The 25,250-nt window shown below is 49.8% G+C and overlaps 2 protein-coding genes across 2 annotated transcripts in view; one reads left to right on the top strand and one right to left on the bottom strand.

Annotated features, from left to right (window-relative positions):
* STX8 (syntaxin 8) overlaps positions 1 to 7,532 on the top strand; it is a 107,090-nt gene extending 99,558 nt beyond the window's left edge. The window contains exon 8 of the mRNA XM_062591673.1: positions 6,424 to 7,532. Coding sequence (XP_062447657.1) covers positions 6,424 to 6,491 — 68 coding nt within the window. The 3' untranslated portion in view covers positions 6,492 to 7,532. The remainder of the gene's footprint in view (positions 1 to 6,423) is intronic.
* A 7,311-nt stretch (positions 7,533 to 14,843) lies between these two features.
* NTN1 (netrin 1) overlaps positions 14,844 to 25,250 on the bottom strand; it is a 116,983-nt gene continuing 106,576 nt past the window's right edge. Inside the window, exon 6 of the mRNA XM_062591774.1 lies at positions 14,844 to 15,312. Within this exon, the coding sequence (XP_062447758.1) occupies positions 14,984 to 15,312 (329 nt within the window). The 3' untranslated portion in view covers positions 14,844 to 14,983. The remainder of the gene's footprint in view (positions 15,313 to 25,250) is intronic.

Genomic DNA, 25,250 nt, shown 5'->3' with positions numbered 1-25,250 from the left:
AGATATTTCCATTGGCAACCTAGGCTGGGCTGATCTTCCGAGATCTGGGAAAAGACACGGATATCTCCTGCGCTGTGGGTGTGTTGAACATCTCCTTGCTGCATCTATAACTGACAGGCTTCACATGAAATGAAGAGCAGTGGAGTGGAGCTGGTGTCCACTTACAAGCCTTTGGGGCAGAAGGGCAGTCCAGTGTCAACACTAGATACCTTTAATATGACCTCTCTGTCTCTGACACTGGACAGTAGCATGAAACAATGTCAAACACTTGCTGTTCTCACTTAGTTGTACCTGGCTGTCAGTGGATTGGAAGATAAGGGGCTATAGCTGTGGTGGAGCATTTCTGATGTTTATGCCATTAAACAAAGGTGTCCTCAGTCCCTGGAGTTAGGCCTGGCCAGGGTGAATTTATAGAAATGAGATGAATATCTTCGTATCTGAACACAATACACCAAAGAGCAAGGTACTCAACTGCGTGGTATCTGTTGACGATAACCATCTCCTCTGCATAGCCTGCTCTATGTGAAGTAGTAACACTAGACATCTCATAGAAACCAGTGGACTCTAATTGATAACATATTAAATCTAAATAGCCGCTATTCCATGGGTATGGAGCAATTTTTAATGGTAAATCAATAGTCTAATAGAAGCAGCCCAGAAATCTTGTGACACTTATTCAAGAGGGAGTTGTCAAAACAAGATGTATTTATGACAGGGTTCCTGCCTGCCTTTTCAAAGGCACTTGAACCACTGCCAGATACTAAACACGCTCAGATTCCCAGGAGTTATATTCAGCACAATAAGTAGATATTTCACAGTAAATATTGCCTTGTCAGAAAGCTGGCATAAGCACTGAGTTGACAAGCAACAACCGGCTGCTTTGTCTGGGTGCTGCGAGGGGTTGTCTTCATCATCGGCAGCGCTCATGACCAGAGACCTCGCCGGGCTCCAGTCGTCATTAACGCTGGGAATTAGAAGGGCTTTGGAGAAACTGCGGATCGTTTAATCTCAGCAGCTTCCACAGCTTCTAACCAAACGGTCAGCACAAGGCGTTGGAAATTTGGGGTGATTAATCACCATCACCGAAGCCGAGCGCTAGCTGATGGTAGGTATCCGCTGTTCTCCGAGGAAACCAATTCATCAGAGTTAGCTGTGATTCATAACAGTTATTTAAGGCGAATGGGCTTACTTACGAGACGTGCAGGGTGCCGTTCACTGAGTTCCAAATGTGAACGCAGAACTGCTCGCCCGGTCCCTCGGCTGGCAGTCCTTCCTTCGCAGGCCGTCCGGCCTCTCCGCGGCGCTGCTCTGGGTGCTGAAGGCTAACGTGTGCGTGGGCTCTGTATCGCAGAGGAGAGGGATGCTGGTTGACTTGGATTTTAAGCTCTTGAGGGCCGGCATGTTTTGTTCCGTGTTTATACGGTGTCTGGCGTGGTGGAGCTCCAAGCCACGTCTAGGACTCTGTGACGGGAAACAGAGTCCTCCAAGCAAAACTTGGGAGGAAGAGAACAAATAAAGTGACTTAGCGGACTGCTGTCTGTGTGACTGCGTTATCTGTAGCTGCAATGGCACCAGAGAGCATGAGTTTTGAGGGTGGTCTTATTTCTAACAGGGACTTGCATCCTTAAGTTATATAGTCCCAGGTGTGCAAGGGTAGTTACTGTCTGGCCTACAAGGGAAAGTAGTCCTTCAGCCCTCCTGTTCCAAAAAAAGGAAGCCATCAACTGTATTTACACAGAGGGGAGTAAATCAGGTACAGTGGGGAAGAGTGTGTGCAATAGTTTTATGCTTGAACACTGAAGTACATTACGGAGAGAAAGATTTGGGGCTTGAAGAAGGGCTGCCCTAGGTAACCCTGCTGAGATGTGGTGTTGCTGTGGATGCCAGATCCTCCAGTCTCATGGCTGGAAGGGGTTTAGGGGAGACAGCCTGAACAGTGGGGAGAAATGGTTACTGAGCTCAGCCTAGAGATAAATTACGCATTTTCTTTCCATCTTACATCTAAAAAACTATGTTACGTTTTACTCGGTTTGGAGTATTAACCCCTCTGGTGTCAAGGGACAGGAGGATCGAGATGGAGCTGACAAACGTCAGCGTTCATCTCCGCAGTAAGGTTAAATCCAGGTAAAGCAGCTTGGGCGGTAATCCCCGTGGACCCGTGCTCGTGGGAGCCCGAGGCAGAGCCGTGGCGTGGCCCGGCGCTCTCGCGGCGATAGGGAGCTGCGGCGCCGGGCGAGCCCTGACGCCGTCGGCCGCGCGCGGGTGCCTGCGAGCCCGTCGAGGCCGCGTCGCGGCTGGCCCTGCCGAGGGTGGCCGAAGAGGGGGTGCCGCAGCTGAGCCGCTCGGCGCGGTGTTCCTGTCCTGGACGGGGCAGTCCAGCCTGCTCCGAGAACGTCCCCTCTGCGTTCCCGCGCGGCTCCTCTAAGCTTCGACAGCAGTTTCTCAAACTCCGCAGCCGTATGGAGCTTCAAGAGTGTTACACGTTCTCCAATAATTCTGCAATTAATTCTGTAATTGCATTCAGACTTCTGCTTTTGTTTCTCACCTTTCCCGGAGAAACACATTACAAATTTGTATCTCTGTCACGATTTCCTTTTTCTTCCTGCAGGAATCTCTTTTTTTTTTTTTTTTTTTTCTTTTTTTCCCTCCAGTCTCTGACTCCTGTTTGCTTTGTTAGGGGCTTTGATTCATGAAGGAGTTCTTGGTGAGGAGAATATTTCTATTTTGCAGGACAAGAGGGAAAAGAAAGAAAGAAAAGCAGACAGGGAATCTAGAATGCATAATTACTGTCAGATCATATCCGGAATTTTTTGTTATGAAAGCATGTTGCAGTCCGTGAAACTCCCAAGTTTAAAAGCTTCAGATCCTTGTAATCTGCTGTTGAATAGTATAAGAAAAAATACAATGTGTGTAACATCTGGTCTCTATCATGCAAGAGGTACTTTGAAATTTGTATGTTACTGCCAATTTATGTTATTCTATTCTTTTTGTGCATATTGAGTGGATCAGATAAGCCTCTAATACTAGCTGGTTTGTGATTTATGTTGCACTGACACGTGCCATCTCTACTTTCCTCTCTCTCATAGGGGGAGTAAATACTTGACCACTGCTTTTGGAAACAGAAAAGTGGCTCCAGGCTTTTAGTACCAGTTTCCTTCCAGGAATAAAATGAAGTTTATTTCATTTTGCTGTCCTGCTGTTGTTGCACTGAATGTTCTCTTACATTTCCTATGCATTCTGCTATTGCACGTTAGCAATACTTTATTGGTCCCCCACCTTCCCAGGTTCCTGCTGTGTAATGATTCTGGTTTTATGTGGAGTTTTTCTTGGGAGTTGTCAAAGAATAATTACGCCCCATTAACTCTACTCTACTTTGTATCATTACTAATTCACACCTATAGAGTATTTTCCAAGAAACTGATCTCAGTTGTCTCTTAATTGCTAAAATCCATAAACTCAGTTACACTGAAACTGTGCAAAGGATTTGCACCCTCTAAAACTTTTCCCTTCAGTGCAAAACATAACAGAAAATCTGAACATGGCAGTTTAATCAGATCTTATTTTGTCCCAACTTAAGCAGGTTGTTTGGTTCCAGCCGCATCAAACACCTCCAAATAAAATATAGATTGTGTTCCCAATGTATCAGCACAGCAGCTTGCATCGATAGATGATGCTGAGGTGGTTGGCGAGGGCTTGCCGTTCCCGAGAAGCAAATGATAACCATCTCCTGTCCCTTCCGGGGGCAGGAGCCGGTTGCTTGTTTATACTCCAAGAACCATCTGCTCCAAACGTGTTTAGGCTCGTGCTGGTGGACACAAACCTCGGGTCATGATCTGGAGCTAGGCTAGGTGCTGTGGGCCTCTGCAACCGAGGGAAGCCCCGGGCTTGAGAAACGCGAAGCTGCTGGAAGGGAAAGCACTGGGAAACGGTGCCCGTGGAGGAAGCGGGGAGAGCTCGGCGCCAGGCACGTTGTGAGCATGGGAATGGGCCTGAAGAGCACAAAAGCGTCTTGAAACATTCGTCTGCGAGGGAGCTGGTACCTGACAAACACCTCTGGGAAAAGTCCCATCTCTAGAGCACCTCCTGCACGGGGCCTTTGCCCTTGGCAAACCAGCAACGGCTGCGGGAGGAGGAGATCTTCATTAAGTGAGAAGTCATCTGCTTCCACCACTGCTTTCCCTTGTAAAGGGGCTGCTTTTGAAACGAGAGCCAAAAATAAGTCCTCGGCCGGGGTACGAAAGGAGCAGCAGGAGCAGACAAATGCAAAGCTGTTGTTTTGCTTGCTGCAAAATTGGTGTGGAGAGGGATGAAAAACAAACGCAAGGGAGCAGAGAGGTGTCCGAGGCAAAAGCAGGCGTTTTGTAGTGTTAAAAATGCAATGGGCTGTAGAGACTGGCCATCTGTTCGTGCCTTTGAGTGTTCCCCTGAAGTCTCTGGGAAAAGAGGCTGTGGTTTTCTCCAGGTGCTTAAGTGAGCTGCTGTCTAGATACTGCTGAGCATGAAGGGCGCTCTTTGGATGGGAATCCCCTTGCCTTACTTCAAAAGATAGTTGTCTAAGGCTGAACTAGTCATCTCCGTGCTGACTGCTGAGAAAATCCTTCCCAGAGGGCGATTTACCCCTTTGATCTTGGACGTCTGTCGCAGGCTCCCTGTCTCCGCTGATGGGGAGAGCCGAGATGACCAGCTCAGACCTGGACAACTCACAAACTAAAAGTTTGGTGCGATTGGTTGCTCCTTTAAAAATCAGAAACGCCAGTCAAAGTCTGTGTTCACGCAGGGTGAAGCTTTTTAAGCAGTGTGCAATCTGTATTAGGTTTTGTGATTATAACAAGAACCCCGGTGTTGGATATATGTATTGGGTATATGTATATATATTTAATGCAATCTGATGAAGTGCTGTTAATGCTCAATTCAGATAACAAATGTTTTCAACTGAGCATGAAAGAAAAAATACTGCTAATGGCAACTCTCTTTCACTGGAAAAAAATCATGGACCCCTGGCATAGAAACAGTTTCTGCACAGAAAACATGACACTATTTACAAAGAGCTATGTCTAATATCCTTTTCCAGCTTGGAAAGAGGAGTTTATTTTAATACATCCCTTTTTAATTGCCGTGAGCTGGACTTGTAAATATTGTAAGTGGTTGAGTAATAGTCATCTGTTGATGGACCAAATGAAGGGACATTTTTTCCACTCTTGGAGCCCTAACATATTCCCATAGCTCTGACAGGGGGATGCTGCAGACCAGATACTCAACCAAAACAAAAGCCTGGTGATTAAAAGTTTAATCTGAGGGAAAGCATGCGTGCGGATGAGCGAGAGAGGCTGCTGGATGAAGCGTGCAGGACATCGTGCCGCGGCTGTGCGAGGCGTTGGGATGTTCGGGGACTCTCTGTTAGGGAGGCTGTGGTGTCCACCACAGGGGTCCAGCCCCCTTCCAGTAAAACATTACTTTCGGCTAAGAGGGGCAGGCTATTTCCCCTCTAGGTTGTGGTTAGAGAATTAATTTTGTCTAACACACTATGGCAAAACATAGCCTGGATAGCTGTGTCACCTTCTCTCTGGACTTCAATAATTCTATAGTGAATCACAGAGTGTTTTAAGTTGGGGGGTGAGCTTGTGAAAATCCACATTGCTGATTTTCTGTATCACTCTTCGAAACTGTCCAGAACTTATTTTTCTTTTAATACTAACCTTCAGCATAGCAGCATGGTGTGTCTGAACTAACAAATAGTCGTAAAGTTTTGTGAGACTGTATTAGTCATTAATTTCTGCATAGGAACCAATAAGATTTTTGGGAAGGATGGAGCACACACAGCTTGCATGCTGCGTGATTTCGCAGAGTGCTAGTAGGCTCTTCTTAATGTTACTTGATTTTCATTTTCCGAAGATAGGTACATACACAAAAGCAGTGTTTTTGCTAATGGTTTTGTCTTAAAGCAGGAATAGTGTGTATTGGAAACAATTTCCTGATGCAATTTAGATTTCCTTCGGAGTAATCCTTTGCCCAGTGGGATGGTATAAAGTGATCCTAGAAAAGCTTAACTAGCCTTACAATGATATTAGTAAGAGTTAAACATATCCTTTAATCTTCACAAGGCAGATGTTCAACTAGGAAGACTAGGAATAAATGTTTAAGGCAACAAGCACAAAATTCAAAAAAATAATTTGAAGGAATGAGAAGGTCAGTATGAGAAGGAATAACTGCTCTACCAATGTGACTTCTGTGTTCTCGTTGCTGTACAGGTAATTAATGTGCAAGGGTCTGGTGAGAGGGGTTGTGTGAAAGGCTTTCACACAGCAAATGTGGAAAAAATCTCTTTCAGATGGGAGGAGGAGCAGGTCTCAGAGGAAGAATTTAATTGCAAAAGACCAATTGTAAAAGCTGAGGGCAGTGACCGTGTTGTTTCATCTTTTCCAGGAATGCTGGTGGTGATTGTCTTGCTCCTGATTGCGATTGCTGTGGTTGCCGTCTGGCCAACAAAATAATGCAAATTTGGGGCCCATTCAAGCTGCTGTTCGACAGCTGAACGTGGAGGACTCCAGAGAAGAGATCAACTTTGTGCAAAGACCTTCCATATTTTAAATAAACTCACCAGTATTAGAATGAAGCTGTGTCCGATAGACATCCGTCCATTCCCTCGTTCAGGGCACAGCTGAAGATTGCTGCATGATTGGAGGATGTGAACGTGAGAAGGACTCTTTTCCTACTTTAATTTAGTATTTCAGGAGGATGCACTTGCTTATGGAATAGATTCATTTCTCAGTGCATCTACATCTAAGTAAGTGATCATATTGGGATGCTGTATGCCTGGCCCAGTCTTTCTTCTGTTGAATGGTTGGTCATCTTGACAGTTTTAAAATACTGTCAGCTGATAATACTGGGGGTTGGGGGTACATAAGTGGAGTTCCTGTACTTTCTGACACCGTTCTTTGGAATGAGGATTCTTACATTTCTCAAGGAATAAATGTTTAAGGCAAGGCATGGGTATAGACTCTAGCAAGATGGAAAACTAGAGAGCACATGTAGCCCTAAAGTGAAAAGCATGATGACCAGGGTATAGGAACTCAGATGAACTGCACAAAAACAGTCACGAATGAGTCATCTTTGGCTGTTGTGGGAAAATTATCAGTGTTGATCTCCACAGATAGAAATGTAAACAGCAGTGGGTCTTAAACACAGCCAGGTGCATAAGAGCGGAAAGCCTTGCCCAAAATGTGCTCATAAGGCAGGAGCCTTATCTGCCTTGCTCTGGGGCAGGCTTTCCACAGCCAGCTAACCGCAGGAGATGCGCTAGTATTAGTGTACTAATCTTGGTGGTGGAAATCTGCCTCTTTCTTTTATAATTTTTCACAAACTGTTAAAAAGGAAAAGAAACTGTAAATATTTCAAAACTAACAAAAAAGAAGCATTGGATGCTCACTTCTGGCCAAAAAGTTCATCGTTTTGTTACATGTGCCAGTGTGATTGTCAGATTGATAGAGGAAGCAATAACAACATTGAATAAAAGCTGAACCATTTATATACAACTTATCTGTATGATTTTTGTTGTTGCCTGTTGTCCCATGGGATGTGCTAATGACCTTTAATGCTTCCATAATGATTTGGGGAAGAGGAAAAAATGGTTCCTATCAGACATCCTGTGTATCTTGACATATCTTTCCTTATGTATTTATAATGATTGCTAGCCCTAGGCTGGTCCATACCCATGGTGATGGAGTATGTGTTTCCAGAGCTTTAAACTGGCTCCTGGCACTATTCTCTCCCTCCCCTCCACAGCTGGTGATAGCAACACATGTCTAGCGGGTCCACGGTGGTTTAGGAGCTGGGAAACCCGGGCTCTTCTGGCTCTTCTGGCTTCTTAGCCCTAGCTAAGTAATTCTGCTCTCCTTCACTCAGTTTCCCCATCTATGAGTTGAGACTCTCCAGTACTGACCTCCTCTGTAACGTACTTGGAGATCTGCAGATCGGAATGCAAAATCTTTCTTGTTAAGCTCCTTGGAGCCTACCACAAGCATTGGGTGGAGATGAGGTTTTAACCGACTCGCTGCAGGATCTGAGGTGGAAACAACAGGGTAGTGGTGGGAGCGGCACAGGTTTTGCAGGATGAAGGTGCTTTTAGAAGTTGGATGCACCTGTACCCTGCCAGGCAGGGTGGGGGTTCAGTCCTTAAGGATAGGAGCTGAAAAGCACCATCATGTCCTTTCCCTTCTGTGTGCTCCTAGGACACAGGCACAGGATAGGTGGAGAAGGGCTTGGAGTAATCTCTTAACATGCCAAGTAAAAGAGAAAAAGCCCAGTAAGTGCAGCTGTACCTCATGGTGTGGGTGGTGGGCTTCAAATACTGCTCCGGACTAGGGCCCAATCCTGCCTTCTGCTGCTCAGTACCTATGTGAGCAGCTGGAGGAGAGACCAGCACCTCTAGAGGGGTTTCGAAATCTGAGGGCAAGGCTGATTGCACGCTACTGCCACTTCAGCATCCGTATTTGGGGTTTAAAGGTGGGAAATCTGCGCCTGTGCTTTTTGGTAGATAACTGGATACCACATCCCTGCCTGCTAGGCAGAAGAAATGATGCCCGTTGCTGGGAAGGAGCAGAGTGCTTTCCTGGGTGTCCGTTCTGCTTTGTTGGAGAAAATGTTTCTTGAAACCTTTAAAAGTCCAGTTCACTCCTGGTTGTTCAGGCTGTGCCTGTTTGCTTGCTTTTCCTTGGAAAGATGCTTCCCATTACAACCTTCAAAAGGGGGGGGGGAAGATAGTTTTACTTTCTCGTGGTTCACAACAGGTTTTTGATTATCTTATTGCTTGATCTCCAAGTAGAAACGAAGCTTCAAGCAAGGCTGCTCCAGCTGGAAACAAGCAGCATGTGGCTTTGGAGATGTGTTCAAAACTCGTGCGTTCCAGCAGTGCTTGTTCGGAGGAACCAAGCTGGAAAATCTGCCTGGAATTGTTTCTCAGCAGGAGGCTTTTTGTGCAAGCCCTGCGGCGTGATTGCACTCTCCTGCTCCAGTGCAGCCTCGTGCATCTTCAGTGACAGCAGGAGAATACCGGGCAATTCACAGAGATGAGAATATGGACTTTGGCTTCTAATTAAAGCTGTAGTTTACGGAGGGAATTAAGGTCTTGTTTGAATTCCCAGGGCGTGCAGAATGGATGCATAATTTATCCTGATGGATGTGACACAAGGACTGCGCTTGGATAGGGGCTTTAAAAAAGATATTTTCTGATTTGTTGCATCCTCAAACACATTTTTGCTCTCTGTGCATGGGAAAGGTAGAAACGCAAGGAGCTGCTCTGCTGAAGTATCTAATAAAGAGATTCTTAGATTTGCCCTTTAGGCAACATCTAATGCGTCATGTGGGTGAGGACTTTTATTAACAAGAAGCGGATTTGGCAGTGCTCAGATGTGTGTGGAAATCTTTTTCTGTTTCGCTGCTCCACAAAAGGGAAGGTTAAAATATCTGAGCAGTTCGTTACTGTTTCTGAGCAAGTGAGGGTGAAAAGCATGGTTAATTGGAGTCCACGGCTTTTGCAATTGGATGGGGGGTCGCTCTGATTTCCAGGCATGGGGCAAACGGCTCTCAAGCTGCGCGTTGGAGCTGCTCGCCGGGGCTGCCCGAGGCGCGTACCGGCGCTGGGCCACCTCGTCTACGAGTGGCAGAAGGTCCTGCACATCCCGTTTGTGCACCTCGCAGAGGCGTCCCGGGCCTCACTGTCCCTTCCTTCTGCTTTATTCCTGTCGAACGAGAACGTGCTCTGGAGTTGATGTGTTTCCAGCTGTTGTTTCTTCTGCGCAGTGAGCCGGCTGCTTTGCCGGGTGGACGAGTGGCTGGATCACTGCGGCAGGGCCTGGTGGGAGCAGGCGCTCGGCGTACGGCCCTCGGCTTTACCCACCTCTCAGAGCTGCCGCTGCCGCGTTCGGGCCGGCGGCTACGTGTCAAGAGGGATAAAAGCCGGAGCGATCTGGGAAATCCATTTGCTCTCTCTGCAACGCTGCAGCTCCGGAGCGGAGGTGGGGCCATTTCTGCCCCATTTGTTGCTGCAATAAAGATCTGAGATTTCTGACCTCCACGATGTTTTCAAATTAATAAATTCTCAGAGATGTTAAGAGCGTGGGTCATGCAGGCTGACCCCTCTGCTGTTTGCAGGACCTTTTGCCTGTGTTTTTCCTTCTGGAAGTGTTTTGCTGCCTCACTTCCTCTGCCAGAGACTTTCTAGTTTATCTTTTAGCATCAATCTTTGCCTGGTCTCAAGTGCCAGCTGCTTCGAGGTGAGCTGGTGCTGCGGCTAGTGATGCCCCTTGTGAGCTGAGCGAGTGTCTGGAGATGGAGCCCAGGCTTGCTCTGCCCTCCCCACTGCTCTCCCCTGTGCTGACTATGTTGCTTAAAAATCTACCATGTGAAAGATACTGGGTGGCCACTGGAGCAGAAAGGGGACCACTTTGATAAGCAGCCCGGCCAGGGGGTACAACCAGCAGGGCTTGGCCTTGACCATTGAGTTGGAAGCTCTCTTGATCCCAATGGCATCCCCTCGTTCCCTGTGTGCCTGGGACTCTGGCAAATGGGGACTTTGCAGGGACCTTCAGGGACGTGGAGTGGGAGGCGAAGGAGAGACCACGAGGACATGGAGCACCTCCGGCTTTGCTGGAGCAGGTCCCCGTCCCATGGGCGTGGGGTGGGAGGAAGCAGATACCGTTGGAGTTTGTTACGGTTTACAAGAGTTTATTCAACTGGTTTCTGACTTTAGTTCTACTGAGTGGGTGCTGAACAGTTACAAGCTCCTTCTGGTTCAATTACAGCCAATCTAACGAAACGAATGAACGAACAAACAGTCGGGGGAAAAAAAACTCGGAAAAACGATAAGAAAATCCACAACTTTTTCACGTGTCATTAAATATATTCATATATAATAACCATAATATATTAGTATGCATTGTAAAGAAACATTGCCCAAAGCAGTATGCAATGGTCATAACTAAACAACATTTACAATTCAAGATATTAACAGAAATTAAAAAAAAAAAAAACAAACACAGGTTTTGCGACGGGGCTGCGTAACGGGATAAAAGGCGGGGGGTGCGGGGAGAGGGGGCGGACACGACGAAACGAACAAAAACGAGACGGAACGACTTCTGTCGGGTTGTCGGGTGCTACCGTTGAGTGATGATTGTTTTGGCATTTCAGCTGCTTTCCGAACTTGCTTCAAAGGCACCGCAGCCCTTTTTACCCTGTTACAAGCTCTGCTACGGCTCCCACCGGCGCCTCCGGTTTTCAGCTCTGCCTCGAGGCTGCGTGCCGGTGGCCCTCACTTCTTGGGGTTAGTTGCAGACCCCATGTGCCATCCCATCCCCGTGCCACCAGGGAGCTGGGCCCTCTCTTGCCAGGATTTCTCACCTCGTCATGCTGTGGGACGGCTGCTTTTCATGGCGGGGGACACATTGGTGAGGCCTGTAGCTCTCCAGGAGCACAGCAGGTGACTTTTCTGGCCACAGCTGCTGAATTGGGGGCATCCCGGGAGGATGGATAGACACCTTGATTCCTCAGTGGTTATAATGTGATTGCCCTCATGCTTACTTCCAACAGAGCAGCAGCCCTGGCTATGGAGGGTGATATTTGAGAGTGACATCTTGATCCTGCTTGGGTGACGGGCCAGACATCCTCCCCCAAAAAAGAGGTGTCCCAAGGTGGCTGCAGGGAAGACTTGCTTCCCCAGACATCCCAAAAACAGGACTGCTCTGTCTTACCCAGAAGGAGTATGGTTGTGGATGGGCTACACCAGCCATTGGTGCAGGTGGGGGTTACTGGAGGCACTGGTTAACCATGGACAGGGTGAAGGAGCTTCTCTAAACTGGTTGGAAAGCACAAAACTCCAACAATGATCAAAGAACGGGGTTCTGGTGGGCCGGGGCTGAAGGGGTTTTACATCTGCAATAGTCACTCTGGTTATGATAGATTCTCTGAGCTCTAATTTGTTTACATCCTGTGCTAACTGTACAAGCACCTTGATTTCCTTCCCATGTATTGGTTTCTGTTAATGTCTGGAGGGTCCCTGGGCTTTGGCAGCCTGACAAGGTGGACAACTGTCTGCTTGAAGTGGATGGTTTCTTCTGCAACTTCCCAAAATGAGGAAATCGGTTAGAGGGCTGGGGTTTGTCTCCATTGCTGTGGGTATTGGTGAGTGTCGAGGCTGGGGGTGGTGGCAGTGCTCGGCCACACATTCTTAGAAAAGGCAGTCAGAGAGTGTTTGGTGTCTGGATATGGGTAGATCCTGAATACCCTATCTTCCCTGACCTTGTCTTCCCTGTGCAGGAGAGTGCTGAAGGCCTTGAGAGAGCAGGTTTGGGGTTGGGTCTGGTTGTCTTTAGGGCATTCAAAAGAAATCACATTTTACCTAAAGACATATGTTCCACGTGTTTCCTCCATGTTCCTCACTGCGTTTCCCCACATAGATGTTCCTGAAGCGTCATTTGGAAGGTGGTTGTCCGTCTGAACAAGCCTTTGTGGAGCAGAGCTGTGAGGTCCACACAACCAGCGCAGGCTGAAGGGACCTTGGGCTTGTGGGGCACCTGCGATTTGAGAGCACCTTGGCTAATTGAGGACAAGCTGTCTCCAGCCGGCACAGACTCTACCAAGCATCGGTCAGTCCCAGCTGGAGGAGAGCCACCTGTCGCTTTAAGTCTCCACTGAGACACTTTCGATCAGATTTTTATCTTTTGGAAGCCCTTTGTTGACTTGGCTGCATGCGTTCCCCTGCCTGTAAAATTATCGGCTCTTCTTGGGCTCTAAACTAAGGTAAAATTAGTTTGTTCTGAGCAAGAAAGGATTGAGGAGAAAGATGTGACTTGGTGGATTGCTTGGCATCCAGGATGAGATTTCAGTCCTAAATCTAAATTCATCTCTGAAGGCCCTGGTGTTTTTGGGGAGGCTCAGCAGTACTCGGTTCCTTCTGTGCCGTGTCTCCCAGCAGCCCAGTGCTGGCCTGTGCTTCCCTGGGAGCCCTCCACTTTACACCTATTTACATGGCTGCCTCGCTTTATGGTAGTTTATGTCATTATATAAATATTGTCAATTGCTATAAAACAAGGCAAAACTGCTGGAAAATGTCATAAAATAGATGTTTCCAAGTTTCCTAAAAGGAAAAATATCAGGGAGGTTTTGCTTTGCGTAGTGACTAGTGTTTGCTTCTCATCCAGGTACCTGGACTACCCTCCCTGCGTTTCCACCCTGGCTATTGCCTGCCTCTGTTGATTAGATGAACTCAGATTTCCTCTGCTTTTTATGGACCAATGTGGAAGGGGAAGGCAAGGCAAAGCGGCACTGATCTGGCTTTTTCTGGTGACAAAAACTCCAGAGACAGGGCACCCTTAAATGCCCCAGGGAAAGCTGCTCCCATCCACAGTTGCTGGTTCACAGGGTGTTAGATGGAGGCGAGGGTAGTCTCTGCCTTCTGAGTTCGTTAGGGATTAAAGATTAGGAATTACATTTTCTGCTGGTAGATTTGCTTTTTTTTCACCCCCAGTGGAAGATCTGGTTTAGGGGGCTCTAGGTGGGTCAAATCTCACTCATCTGGTTCCCAGTGGAGACCTGTACCCTTTGGGGCTGGTCACACTGTCCTGCGCAGGCTGTAACACAGCCAGAGATGTGGACCTCTATTCTGGTCCTGCTGCCCATGGGGGTAGCCCCAGGGGCTAGCAGGAGTTTGGCACCTGCTGTCCTGCTCCATCATGGAGGTAAGGGCTGGCCACCTCATGCAAGGACATGGGAAGCTGGAAGGACTGGCCAGGCTGAGGGAGCGAGGACCAGGCTGGGCTGGTTTGGAGAAAGCTGGCTGAATTTGGAAGTGAAACTACTGCCGTCCAGGGCTTCATTATCTTCTGCACAGATTTCCTATCTAAGCACTCCTCAGTTCGTTGACGGCTGTAGAAAGGACCAAACTCATGAAGGAGGTCTCAGGGATAGCCACGGTGGAGACTCAAAAATTGTGGTTATAGTTGGGGTGAGATTTTCCAGAGCACCTACGGGAACTGGAGGCCAACTTTTCTGCAAAGTCTGGGTGCTTCCCTGGGGATGCTGGTTATCGACTTGAATTGGAGGGGGACCGGGGCATCCCGTGGGCTCAAGCTCCTTCGGTCCATGTATTGCAATGAGCGACCGGTGTGCAGCAGCGTGCGGCTCTCCTTGGAAAAATGGGGAATGAAACAGAGAATTGTTTCCCCGAGTTATGCCCATATGGAAGTTGCTAACTGGTGGTCTCTTCTTTTACACCATTTTGTGCGTATGGTTGGCTAACCTGGTGCTACAGGATCAGCACATCAATACAGCTGGAGACCTCGTCCTGTCTCTTAGGTACTGTACAGCGGGTGATCATTACAGCTATCATATACTGAAGAGTCTTTAAATAACCTATATTAGTTGATCCTCAGATCTGTCCTCAGCGGTAAGTCTCTGTTTAGTTTCCTCTATGATAACTGTCTCATTCAAACTAGGCTGAGAATATGTATTTTGGGGAGAGGGGTTAATTTCCAGCATTGCCGTTGATTAGTTTCTTACAGGTTTGATCTTCCTGTGTCTATGCTTTGGAACTAGCAGACGTTAGCGGTTTTAAGGCAGTTTGGTGTCTCTTGATTTCTTCAGCGAATGGGGCAGAAAGAAGCTAGGGGGCACTGGGAACTGCTCGCACTCCCACCGCAGTCGAGGTGCTGCATGCCCACACCCACCCTCCTCTTGCAATGGTTTGTTTTATTTTCGTGTGTGTGATTTTTTTTTCCCTCCTGTAATATGAGGTGCAAACTTTGCAGTCCCACAGATGTGATTCCCAGCTATCCTCCCCCACCCAGCCCGCCCCGACACACACAAACTGCAACGTGACTTCCTTCCCAAAGTCCCTAATCCCAGGCCCTATCCGCTCCAGGTTCTACACAAAGCAGCATGCACAGTCAGTCTCTCACTCGCTCTCTCGTGCACTCCATTGCCTTCTCTTCCTTTAGGCTTTCTTACACTTCCCCTTCTTCTCCCGTTGCTGGAACTTCCTGAGCCGCCGAGCCCATGTATCCCGCCACTGTATCACCAGGCTGGTTTTGTCTGCAATGATGCCACTCTGGTCAGGAGAGTCCTCGTTGTTGCCCAGCAGCAAATACTTCTTCATGGGCTTGATTTTGGGGCACTTGCACGCTATGTCCTTGGAGTGGATCCACAGGGTCTGGTCTCCACGCCGTATCCTGTTGCTCCCTTGTTTGTAGACGGAGATGATGTTGACCGTGAACTTCCACCAGTCAGCATTTCTTTCCGCTTTCAGGATGTGGATCTGAACAGCTGGAAAAAGCCAAGGCAAGAGAGGAAAAGATGTTATGGTTTGGGCTAGTGAGAAGAAAATGAATGTAAAGTCCTACCTAATAGTGTGTGGGAGGAAAATGATTTCTGCCTCCAGAGTTCAGGCTAGGGGAAGCAACCATAGGCCAGCCTGGTAGTGGTTGCACTGAAGCTGGTTTTCTCTCTGGGGCTTTCATCCTAGAATAAAGTAGCCAGTGTTGATGGCAGAAGGTCTCAGCAAAGATACTGAAACCACAAGGGGCATGGAAAGTGCTCTCCAGCTCTGCTGTCAAAAAGGAAGCCCTCTTGGTCTCAGATGAGCAGGGCCGGCTCTCTGATGGGCTGTGCAGGCTGGAGGACCCCCACGGGGAGAGGGGAGGCAAGGAGGTGGAGACAGTACCTTAGGGCCTGATTCATTCCTTGTTATAGGGCCCACGTGAATGATGCAGGGCCACCTGGAGTGATGGTGGGGAAAACTGCCCTTTTTTCTATCAATGTCCTGGGGAGGGGGGATGACCCATCCATCTCCCAGGGACCTTCAGGACATAACTATGAAGCAAATACAGATGGAGCAGTTCCCCAAAGCCATTCATGTGGCTCACTCGTCAGTGATACAAAAAAAATCTTTAAAAATCAGTCAGATTCATGTATGCCATAAGGTCACTGTGGTGCTAAAATCTGCCTTTTCCCTTAAAGCGACAAGCACAGATGAAAGTGGAAAATTAATAAACCTAGGGAAAACGTGTGCCTCTAGGCCTGAGCAGTGGCCAAGGTGCAGGGCAAAGGCTCTGTGCACAAGGTGTGCATTGCAGTGAGGACAGAAACCAGACGCTGGCCCTCATCAATGGTGTTAAACCCTGGCTTGCACTGTCAGAACCTGGGAAGGGCTTTCTTCCTGACACATATGCTAACTCCAGCCAGGGAGACTCAGATGCTAGAGCACGACCCAGACCAGTTCCTGAGTCTGGAGAGCACTATGTGCTTTCTGCACAGCCAGTCCCTCCCGCCCTCCTCTCTCTCTTCCTTGCCAGAGGGGCAACTGGACACATCTACACCAAGACACTAAAGGAGCCCCAGGTTTTAAGAGAGGGTGAGCCAAAATCTGGAGCAAAATGCTGGGACTGGCCCTTATCTCCAAGCATTTGGCAGCTGGAGGTAGGAAAGATCTGTTAAGGCCTCCAGCACATCTGCCTGGGGCCAGCATAAGGAGTGAGCTACACTGAGCTCTCTGTGAGCACCTGGCATCTGAGCAGGCCCCTCCTTATGGATGACGATTCCACAGCCGTGATTGAGTGTGGATATGCAGCTGGGTCTTGCTTGTCAGGAATGATTTCTGGTTGCTTGACTGTTCTGTTTTTCCGGGATGTTTCTGGAGCATGTGTTTCTGTGGGACACTCGCCTTTCATCTCCAGAGCCAGCTACGTTTGACACTGACCACTGACAAGGTAACAGAAAAGTGGTTTTGGACACCTCCCACCAGCAGTACAAGAAGGCCATGTAATGAACTGGGGAGTAGGTGTGATCCTACAGATATGTTAGCACTATCCAAAATCAATATGTGATCTATACGGAGCCTACTCAAACCTACAAAAGGATTTGTAAAAGAGGAAATTGAGCTATCACGTTTCTAGGAGATGGTTCCTGACCCAATATTGTTCAGTTTGACATGGACAATGACATTGCTGGTGAAAAGCTCGAGTGAAGCACTAAAGACAGTGCTCAGTGATCATAAGGACAAGTCAATGACCGGATCCAACCCAGATTTACGGGTACGGTGGACTCATTTGAACTTCTCCTTTAATACGCTGAATGGCAGCATCGGGCTTCTAGCACTATAGAGAGTATCTTGGAAGCAGCAGCCAGGAAGGTCTGGACAGGTTAACAGGAGATCACAGGCTCCCAGAGGAATGCTGAGATGGGAGGACAAATGTGATCCATAAGCACAAGAATTTCAAAATGATGCTGCAGCTCATGTTATATAGCCCAAAAGACTGACACACTTGCAGCCATATGGATTGTGATAAAACCTCCTGAGAAACCTGGCAAAGACTCAGCCCTTTGCTTCTCCACATCTTGCTCCTTCCTCAACTGTAGTCCTGAGTCTATATATTGCATTACTGTATCTCTTCACCACTCAGCATCCATGCAGGAACAGTGGCCCACAGCACTGCTGAGCCAGTGTGAAGAGGTAACTTTGCATAGTGATTGAGGCAGGAGAGGACACTTCTCTGCATCTTCTGCAAAGAAGCCGTAGAGCTGAGTTGGTGATGATAGACACTGGTTTGCTTCCAGCGTCCTCCTGTGGGGTGAAGCACTCAAGGGGAAAACTTAGCTCATGTATGATTTCAAAAGACCCTGGAGCTCCCATGGTTTTATTCTGCAGGTCACCACCAGGGCTATGGTCCAGGCTGGTCCTGAGCAGGCTACGGTGACAAGGCTTCCTGTCTTTGTGCAAGGCTTTAGGCAGTATCATTAGGTGCCTGCAGATGCTTGGTAGTCTTCTCCTGGCATCTGATCAGGCACATCCTCTAGGGAGGTGGCTGTGCAGGGCCCTCCCCAATGAAGACATGCCTCCCTGCATGTCAGACTCTGATTGGCTTGGTGACATCCATCAGCCCTCCTCCTCCATGGAGCTACTTCCTTGGGCACTGCAGACCTATCTGTGCCTCCCAGCCATCTCTCCAGCTGGGCATTGCTGTGATCTTCCTGAGTTATGCTCCAGGTATGTACATCCCATGAGAAGCCCTTTCCATGTGTCACACCAGCCACCCTGAAGCTTAAGCACGCAAAAGCTTTGACAACCTCTGAAACTCGTGGTCCTTATCCCATCTGCCTCATGCCATTTTGGGGCAAAGGGGAGTGAGTGATGAGTGGTGGCTGATGCCTTGCTCCAGAGCAGAGCATGGGCCTCCAGCAGCTGCTCTGACTGGAGCTCATGGTGTGAGCTGCATCTGGAGTCCCATTCATAAAGATGTCCGTCTTGTGGACTCGGGTTCAAAACACATGGAGGGAAGGAGACCAAGCATTTGGTCATTCAGTGTGGTGAGGAACCAGAGATAAGCCTGGAGGCATCTTCTGCCATGCTTATGCTCTTTTTTCTGACACTTATGTCACTCAAGCAGCACAGAGAAGGCAGAGGGGGATAGGAGCAGCTATCAACTGAGATTACTTCTCCTTGACTTCCTTTGGAGAGGATGAACACTTTTCTCCTCCCTAGAATTCCTTCCAGGAAAATATCTTTGTTGGGAAGTGATTATATAGACCTCATGTGTTTATTTGCTAATTGTGAGATGAGAGGAATCAATAAAATCAGAGACAGAAGGGGGAAAAAAATCCACTGGAAGTTCCAGCACTGGACCGGAGACAAAGTAAAGAGAAATCACTCCATGAATGCTGCGGGCTGGCGCGTGCGGAAGATGTAGTCATGCTGCATTTTCCGTTTTCTGACCTGCCTCTGTAGTTCAACCACAAAACACTTTTTGACTGAGTCTTCAAGCCTTCTCTCCTTTTTGTTTCCCTTCCCTCCTGTGCCTTGTGGTCTGTAACAGTCCCTTTCTGCCCACCTGTCTGTCTCAGAGATTAACCTCACCCGTGTCAGTCCCAGACGGGTGCAATCTTAGTTGCAGAAATTGCCAGAGGGAGAAAAAAATCTCAGCCAGACAAAACTCAGAAAATTCTCAGATCTGCCTTAGTGACAACCAAATTTTACCCTGCTGAATTAACAGTGGAGTAGCATCACCATTACTTTAAAGCCACAATGTTCAAACTGATTTCAAGCTATGAAAGAGCAGGGGAAACAGAGCTGCTCAGCCCAGCAATACTTTCTAACACATTGCAAAATACATGTATTTTTTTTTTCAGAGCATGTCATGGGTGCCAGATGCTTTCATTAAAAAAAAAGAAAGAAAGAAAAAGAAAAAAAAAGAAAAGAAAAAAATACACAACTCTAAGCTCTGACTACGTATTTCCCAGTCTGGTGTGAAGGTAACAAAATGTGCAGATCAGCCAATTTTTTTTTTTTTTTTGGAAACAAATCTTTCCAAAAAAGCTTAAACCTTTGACCTGCCTTGGTCCACACTGACAAAATGGAGAAAATGAATGAAAAGGAACTGGAGAGAGGTGGTTACAGGAAACTCTGGTCTAAAATACACAGTCTGTATTTTTTTGATGTCAAGGCCTCATCCTTTCTTTCTTTTTTTTTTTTTTTCCCTTTCCCTCCCCTTTATTAATGAAGTGGAAGGAGTGAAAGCTTAGGTGAAGGCTTGGCTGGCATCGCCGCAGCTGTGTTCATTGACAGCAAGTTTTATGTCCTGACTTTGCATCTAGGACACGTGGTTTTCCCAGAGCCAAAAGGAAAAGAAGTGGCCCTTCAAATCCTGCTTCCTCCGGTCGCTGGTCACGCCGGCCAAGCGTCTCTGCTACGTCTGGGCTTCTCTGTGGTGGAGGACACAAAAATGCAGCCCTTTGCCTGGGGCTGCTGTCCAAGCCCATGTGCTTTTTAGGGTATTTAAGAGCTTTCTTTTCACGAAATGCTTTTGAGAAACCCCCCAGCTGACCAACTGCCTCCTTCAGCACCCAAATACTGCTGGGTTTCTGGCGCCAGGTGACTGTGGGCAGTGTTAACCTCACTCTTGGCTGAGGCTGAAGCTCCCCTGGCTTCACGGAGGGGTTTGGTTCCTCGGCCAGTTCGGCTGGGGCCAGCGCTGGAGGGTCAGCTGAGACCCTCCAGCCCAACGCTGGCTTCGGTGCTGGGCCGAGCTTGCAGCCTTCCTTCGCCCGCTGTTTCCTGGGGCGGCAGGAGAGTATCCGGCGCCGTGGCTGGCGCCTGCTGGCGGGGTGCCAGGGATGGACCTGGGGAGCACTGGATGGGAGGGGTGGGATTTGCAGAGGCAGCCGGTGCCCCGAGCTGGGAAGCTCATGCAGCAGGGGCTCCTTCCCACGCCCGCCGGCGACGCACCCCCCGAGGGGCGAGCAGGAATCGCGTGAGTCACCACGCGCGGCGCGCGCCCGCTGCGGCGAGCCGTGGCTCCCCGCCAGCTCCCGCAGCCCGCCGAGGACCTGGGGGCTGCCGCTGGCACCCGGCGCCCAGCGCCCGTGGCTGCTCCGGGGCTTTGGCCGGGAGCCTCCAGCCACAAGACCTGAGGACTTGAAGTTGCAAATGAAAGGCAGTGTTGGGGGTCGGGGGGAGGATAAAAAAAAAAAAAAAAGGAAAAGAAATCCAAAAAACTCTCAAAACAACGTATTTGAGGACAGTGGAATAGAGGCTTAAATAAAAGCAGCACCCTTGCTCCTGCAGCATTCGGAGACCATGAGTCAAGGTCCCCAAAAATCATGCGATTGCCTTGAAAATAATGAGGTTTAAAGAAAATAATCAATTCTGGCTTCTTTTTTTTTTTTTAATCTACTTTGGGGAGGGGTTGTGCTAAATTTCCCATTTTCAAGCCTCTCCCTGCCGAAGGCGCGTGGAGGCGACCGGGGCCTCGGGACGCCCTTCGCGCCTGCGCCCGTCCCCTGCCTCTAAGGCTGCCGGTGCCGAAAGGCCAAGCCGCTTTTCGCCGCACAACCGGGGCGCAGCCGGCGGGAATTTTGCTCCGATAGGCAGGCAAAGGAAAGGCAACGCCGGCGCTCGGGTCGCTCCGGCGGCGCGTGGGGAGGGCTGTGCTGGGAATGGCACAGGAGCAAACCGTTAGAATGGGATTTTCCTAATTTATTTATTTATTTTTAATTTTTTTAATTGATTTTGCGCCCGGCGCTGAGCTTCGCCTTGCGCCTGGTCGCCAATTTCCTGCTGGTTTAATACGGGAGATTTACGAGCCGCAGTCGGGGCCGGGCTGGGCCGCTCCTGCTGTCCCCCCCCCCGCGCCGGAGGGGCGACCCTCGCGCCGCCCGGCCCGAGCCCACGGACGCAGCTACGGCGAGGGGTTGCTCCGCAATTTCCAGGCCACGAGCGGGTTTTCTCCACCTTAATCTCTTCCAGGGATGCTTGCAGCAGAGGGGGCTCGTGAAGCCAAGGCGGGGGGGGGATGGGGCCGGGCTCCTTCCTCCACCTTCCTCCCTGCGTTGTCTCCCGGCTTAGGTTTCTATGGGGATTTTTCCCCCCCCCACACCCCCTTCCCCGCTTTTCAAGTCGCCTTCCGAAAACACGCTTTGCTTTTTCCACGAGACCCTGCCAAGCCGGCGCTGGACTCAGGGGGTGACTAAGTGACGGCTCCGCGAGGGAAGGCTTTTTCCAAGAAAGGGCAAAGCGAGCAGATGATCTCACCTTGGAGCCGCGGATGCTCCGCGCGCGCCGGCCCCCCCCGCCTCCCCGCCGAGCTCGCTTTCGCCTAGCAAAACCTCCCGGATAAAAATCCGGCACAAATCCCTGTGGGATTGGGCAGAAGCAAAAGAGGCGCTAGCGTCCCAGGAAAGACAGCAGGGAAAAACCCCCCAAGCTCGCCCTGAAAAAGCTGGTGCCTCCGTGAGCGAGGGCCCCTTCAGTGCCACCGCGCTCCGCCACCATTCGCTGGGCAAAAGCCTAGCCAGATTTTGCCGAATTTCCTCCTTTTTTATTTATTTTATTTTTTTTTCATATTTCTGAGGGCTGAGAAAGGAGGAAACGTGGCGGAGCTCGGGCACTGGGCAAGAGCGGCGGTGGCGGCTGCTCTGGGGCTGTCGCACGGTGGGAACAAGGCTGGAGCTGCTCGGTTTGCTGCACCAGCATCATCTGCTTTAATATAAAATAAATTAAAATAAAATAATAAAATAAAATAGTAAAATAAAATAAAATAAAATAAAATAAACCCTTTTCCAAGGTGTAATCAATACTCTTTCGGGCCATGGGGGAATCGCTGTGGGACAAACCAGCCTCTGCCCCGCGGCTTGCAGGGATCCTCCTGCTGCTTCCCCAACTCTTTCACAGGCTAATTTTAATCCCCCCCCAAAAAAAGCCAGCCCTTGAGCCCAGTTTTGTGGGAGCAGAGGCAGCCCTGAGCAGCCAAAATAAACCCGGGAGAGGGGTTTTGTCATCTTCCGAGCACTCCCGCGATTCACAGCCCGCCCTGCCCACGCGCCGCTTGACCCCAAATATTTGCACCTGCTCTACCTTGCGGGAAAAGCGCCCGATTTAAAAAAGAAAAAAAAAGAAAAATATAAACAGATAAAAATAAATAAATAAGGGGAAATATCCTCTTTGAATCGCTGGGAAGGCGCTCAGAAGCCCCGCTGAGGGGCGCCGGGTGGATGATAGGTCCCCGACTGCGCTCGGGGGACAAGCGACTCCGTCCAAGCTCATTAGGGCCCTTTAGGACATTCAGAGCCGCGATGCCGCCGGGACGGGGAGGAAAAGAGCCTCCTAATTGGCCTCCCGCAGCGGCGGCAGGCGGAAAGTCTTCACGAGCCCTCCGCGCGCCTCCTCAAGCCCTTTGCTCCCCTCCACCAGGCTGCTGCCTCGGCCGCTTGCCGCACCGCCGGTGGCTGCAGAAAGCATCTCTCCCCCCACCGCTGTCCCGCTTGGGAAGAAACAGCTCCAGTGTGAGCTCAACCCTTACGAGACACCGGAGAAGCCAGGTGGGAAAGCAAAATTTTGGCCATGCCATGTGCGGGGAAAGCGCTTGTCAGAGCTCCCAAGTTACTAGATAGCAGAGAACCTGCCCGGGCGGATGGGAAACCCGCTGCCTTTAGTGGCATTTAGCACAGCCCCGCGCTGCTCCTGCCCTTCATAATCTCATGGTCCAGTAGAGATATTCTCATGTGCTGTTAAACCCTTTCCTCTAAGGAAAAGGGATTTCTTGCACCTTTCCACCATCTGAGGTTGAACCTCCGGCTGCTCCTGGAAGCGTGGCCAGACCTTGGCTTGGCCTCTCCGGACGTGAGCTGTGAGGGCGTCCAGCCCTGGCGGCTCGTCCTTGCCGAAGGGATTTGCTTTTCGCTTTGAAACCCGTTTGCCGTGTGGGTAATGGAAGAATAAATAGGCAGGGTTCGCCCCCGAGCCCCACGCTGAGGGGCGGCTGCATGAGAAAGTCCGGGTTGCTACTGTTTTCCAGCCCAAATCCCTTCTTAGCATCCTCCTCCCCTCACCCCCCACCTCCCCCGTGGACGGCAAAACGCAGCTTGGAAACACTAAACGCGTCGGGGTTTAACTCTGTAAATGCAGGCTTGTTTCCTAGGAAAAAAGCCCATGTATTTCTTCCCTGCCTGTCGGCGAGCTGTTCCTCGCCCGGGCTCGCCGGGAGCCGTCAGAGCACAAAGCCAGAGCGAAGCATCCCTCAGCGGCCGCGTCCGTCCCTGCCGCGAACGGCCTTGTCCGAGGAAGACGTTGTGAAGGGCTGTTAAATGGAAATTCGTTCTGCTTTGGCAAACACTTCCCGGATATGCCGAGCTGCTGTTGTGAGTGTTCGGGGTGGAGATGAGGTATTCCCGCTCCTCTGGGACACTTGATATGGAGGGGATGGGGATAACGGTGCAGTAATGCTGATTGACACCTGTCCAGGACCAAACCCCCATCCCCGCTCGCTCCTCACCCCCCTGCTTGAGGCAGATCCCAGAGAGGATGTGCCAGGATGTGTCTTGCACCAGGGGCCATTTGCTTCACCCTCGCGGTACCCAGCGAGCTGCACGGAGGCGATCACATTTCGCTTTCACCCAGCTCCTGTTGCTGAGTGGCGTGAGGTGGCCCCAGGAGCACCCAGGCTTTGCTGTCGCACCCCGGAATAAGAGAGATGCTCCATCAGGATGGGCTCGGACCTGGGCAGTCCCTTCCTTTCCCTGTCCCTGGATCAAATCTGATGGATCATCTTTTCCCAAGTGATCTGGATCTTCCTTTAAACTCAGACACTCAGATCCCCTCACCACACTCTCAGTGATGGTGGTGGCGGTGGGGTGAGGTGATTTCCAACATATACGTTTAGCATAATTTCTAAACATTCCTGACACCAAGCCCTCACTTTTAACCAGTTCTGCCTGATCTTTCCAGATCAGTCCTGCTCCCACCACCCAGCTCATCCCAACAATATTGGCGCTGTTGGAGCAGAAGAACTCATGCTGCATGAAGGTAAGACTTGGAGCAGGACTGATCCCATCCAACCTCCTTTCTTGATGATGAGGACTGAGCCAGAGGAGGGACTCATGGAGGTGAAAATGAGCCTCACACAGCACTGCCTGAGGCTGCTTTGCTAGTAGATGTGTGCTTAAAGCCCCAGGAGGGATTTGAAAGGTTTCTTCTCATGTGGCCTGAAGAAAGTCCCCTTTGCAGTCCTGCCCAAGCCACCCCTGAGTGGTCATGGGTAACCAAACCCAGAATTGACACATTTAAAAAATAATCACAGAAGAACTGAGATCTGGAGGTTTTGGACGCACACCACCACTCTGGACGTGTCTGCTCCAACCAGCTGGAACAAGGTTGCTCCAGTCGGTAATTTTTGAATATCTGAAGATGGGGATCCTGCAGCCTCCCTGAGCCCCATCTTGAGGCTGCTCCACCCTCTTTATGAATTCATGCTTGGATTACAGAGCAGAGACATATCCAGTTGATGGAGAACCGCCTGGCACTCGTCCCCACTCTACCTAAATGCAGAGAGAAGAGCCATGGAGCTCTGAGGGCACAGGTAACCCAGGAGAAGCCTGGGGAGGAGACAGGCCCTGATTTGGGGGACTGTCTGAGCATGGAAGCTCAGATTTTGTAAGCAACACATCACACTCCAGCTCTGCTGAGCATTGCTACCCAGGGTTTCCTCTCTAAACCAGGCAAAACGTTCCCCAAATTGCCTGGCCCCAGGTGCACGCTCCCATCCCAGGTGGCTGCAACAGAGCCCAGCCAGGGCACCTTGGCTTGGCCAAGCTGAGACCCATCTGGCCAAGCTGAGACCCCTGACCGGCGGGGGGGATGACATCCCACGCAACAGGCCCGGCATGCTGTAGGGGAGGGGTGACGCTCTTCTGGTGCATCTCGAAACGGCTCTTCC

Source organism: Rhea pennata, chromosome 19 (genome assembly GCF_028389875.1).
Source record: "Rhea pennata isolate bPtePen1 chromosome 19, bPtePen1.pri, whole genome shotgun sequence".
Taxonomy (NCBI): Eukaryota; Metazoa; Chordata; class Aves; order Rheiformes; family Rheidae; genus Rhea; species Rhea pennata.
The sequence above is the reverse complement of the archived record's forward strand: the minus strand, read 5'-3'. Positions and strand labels throughout refer to the sequence as shown.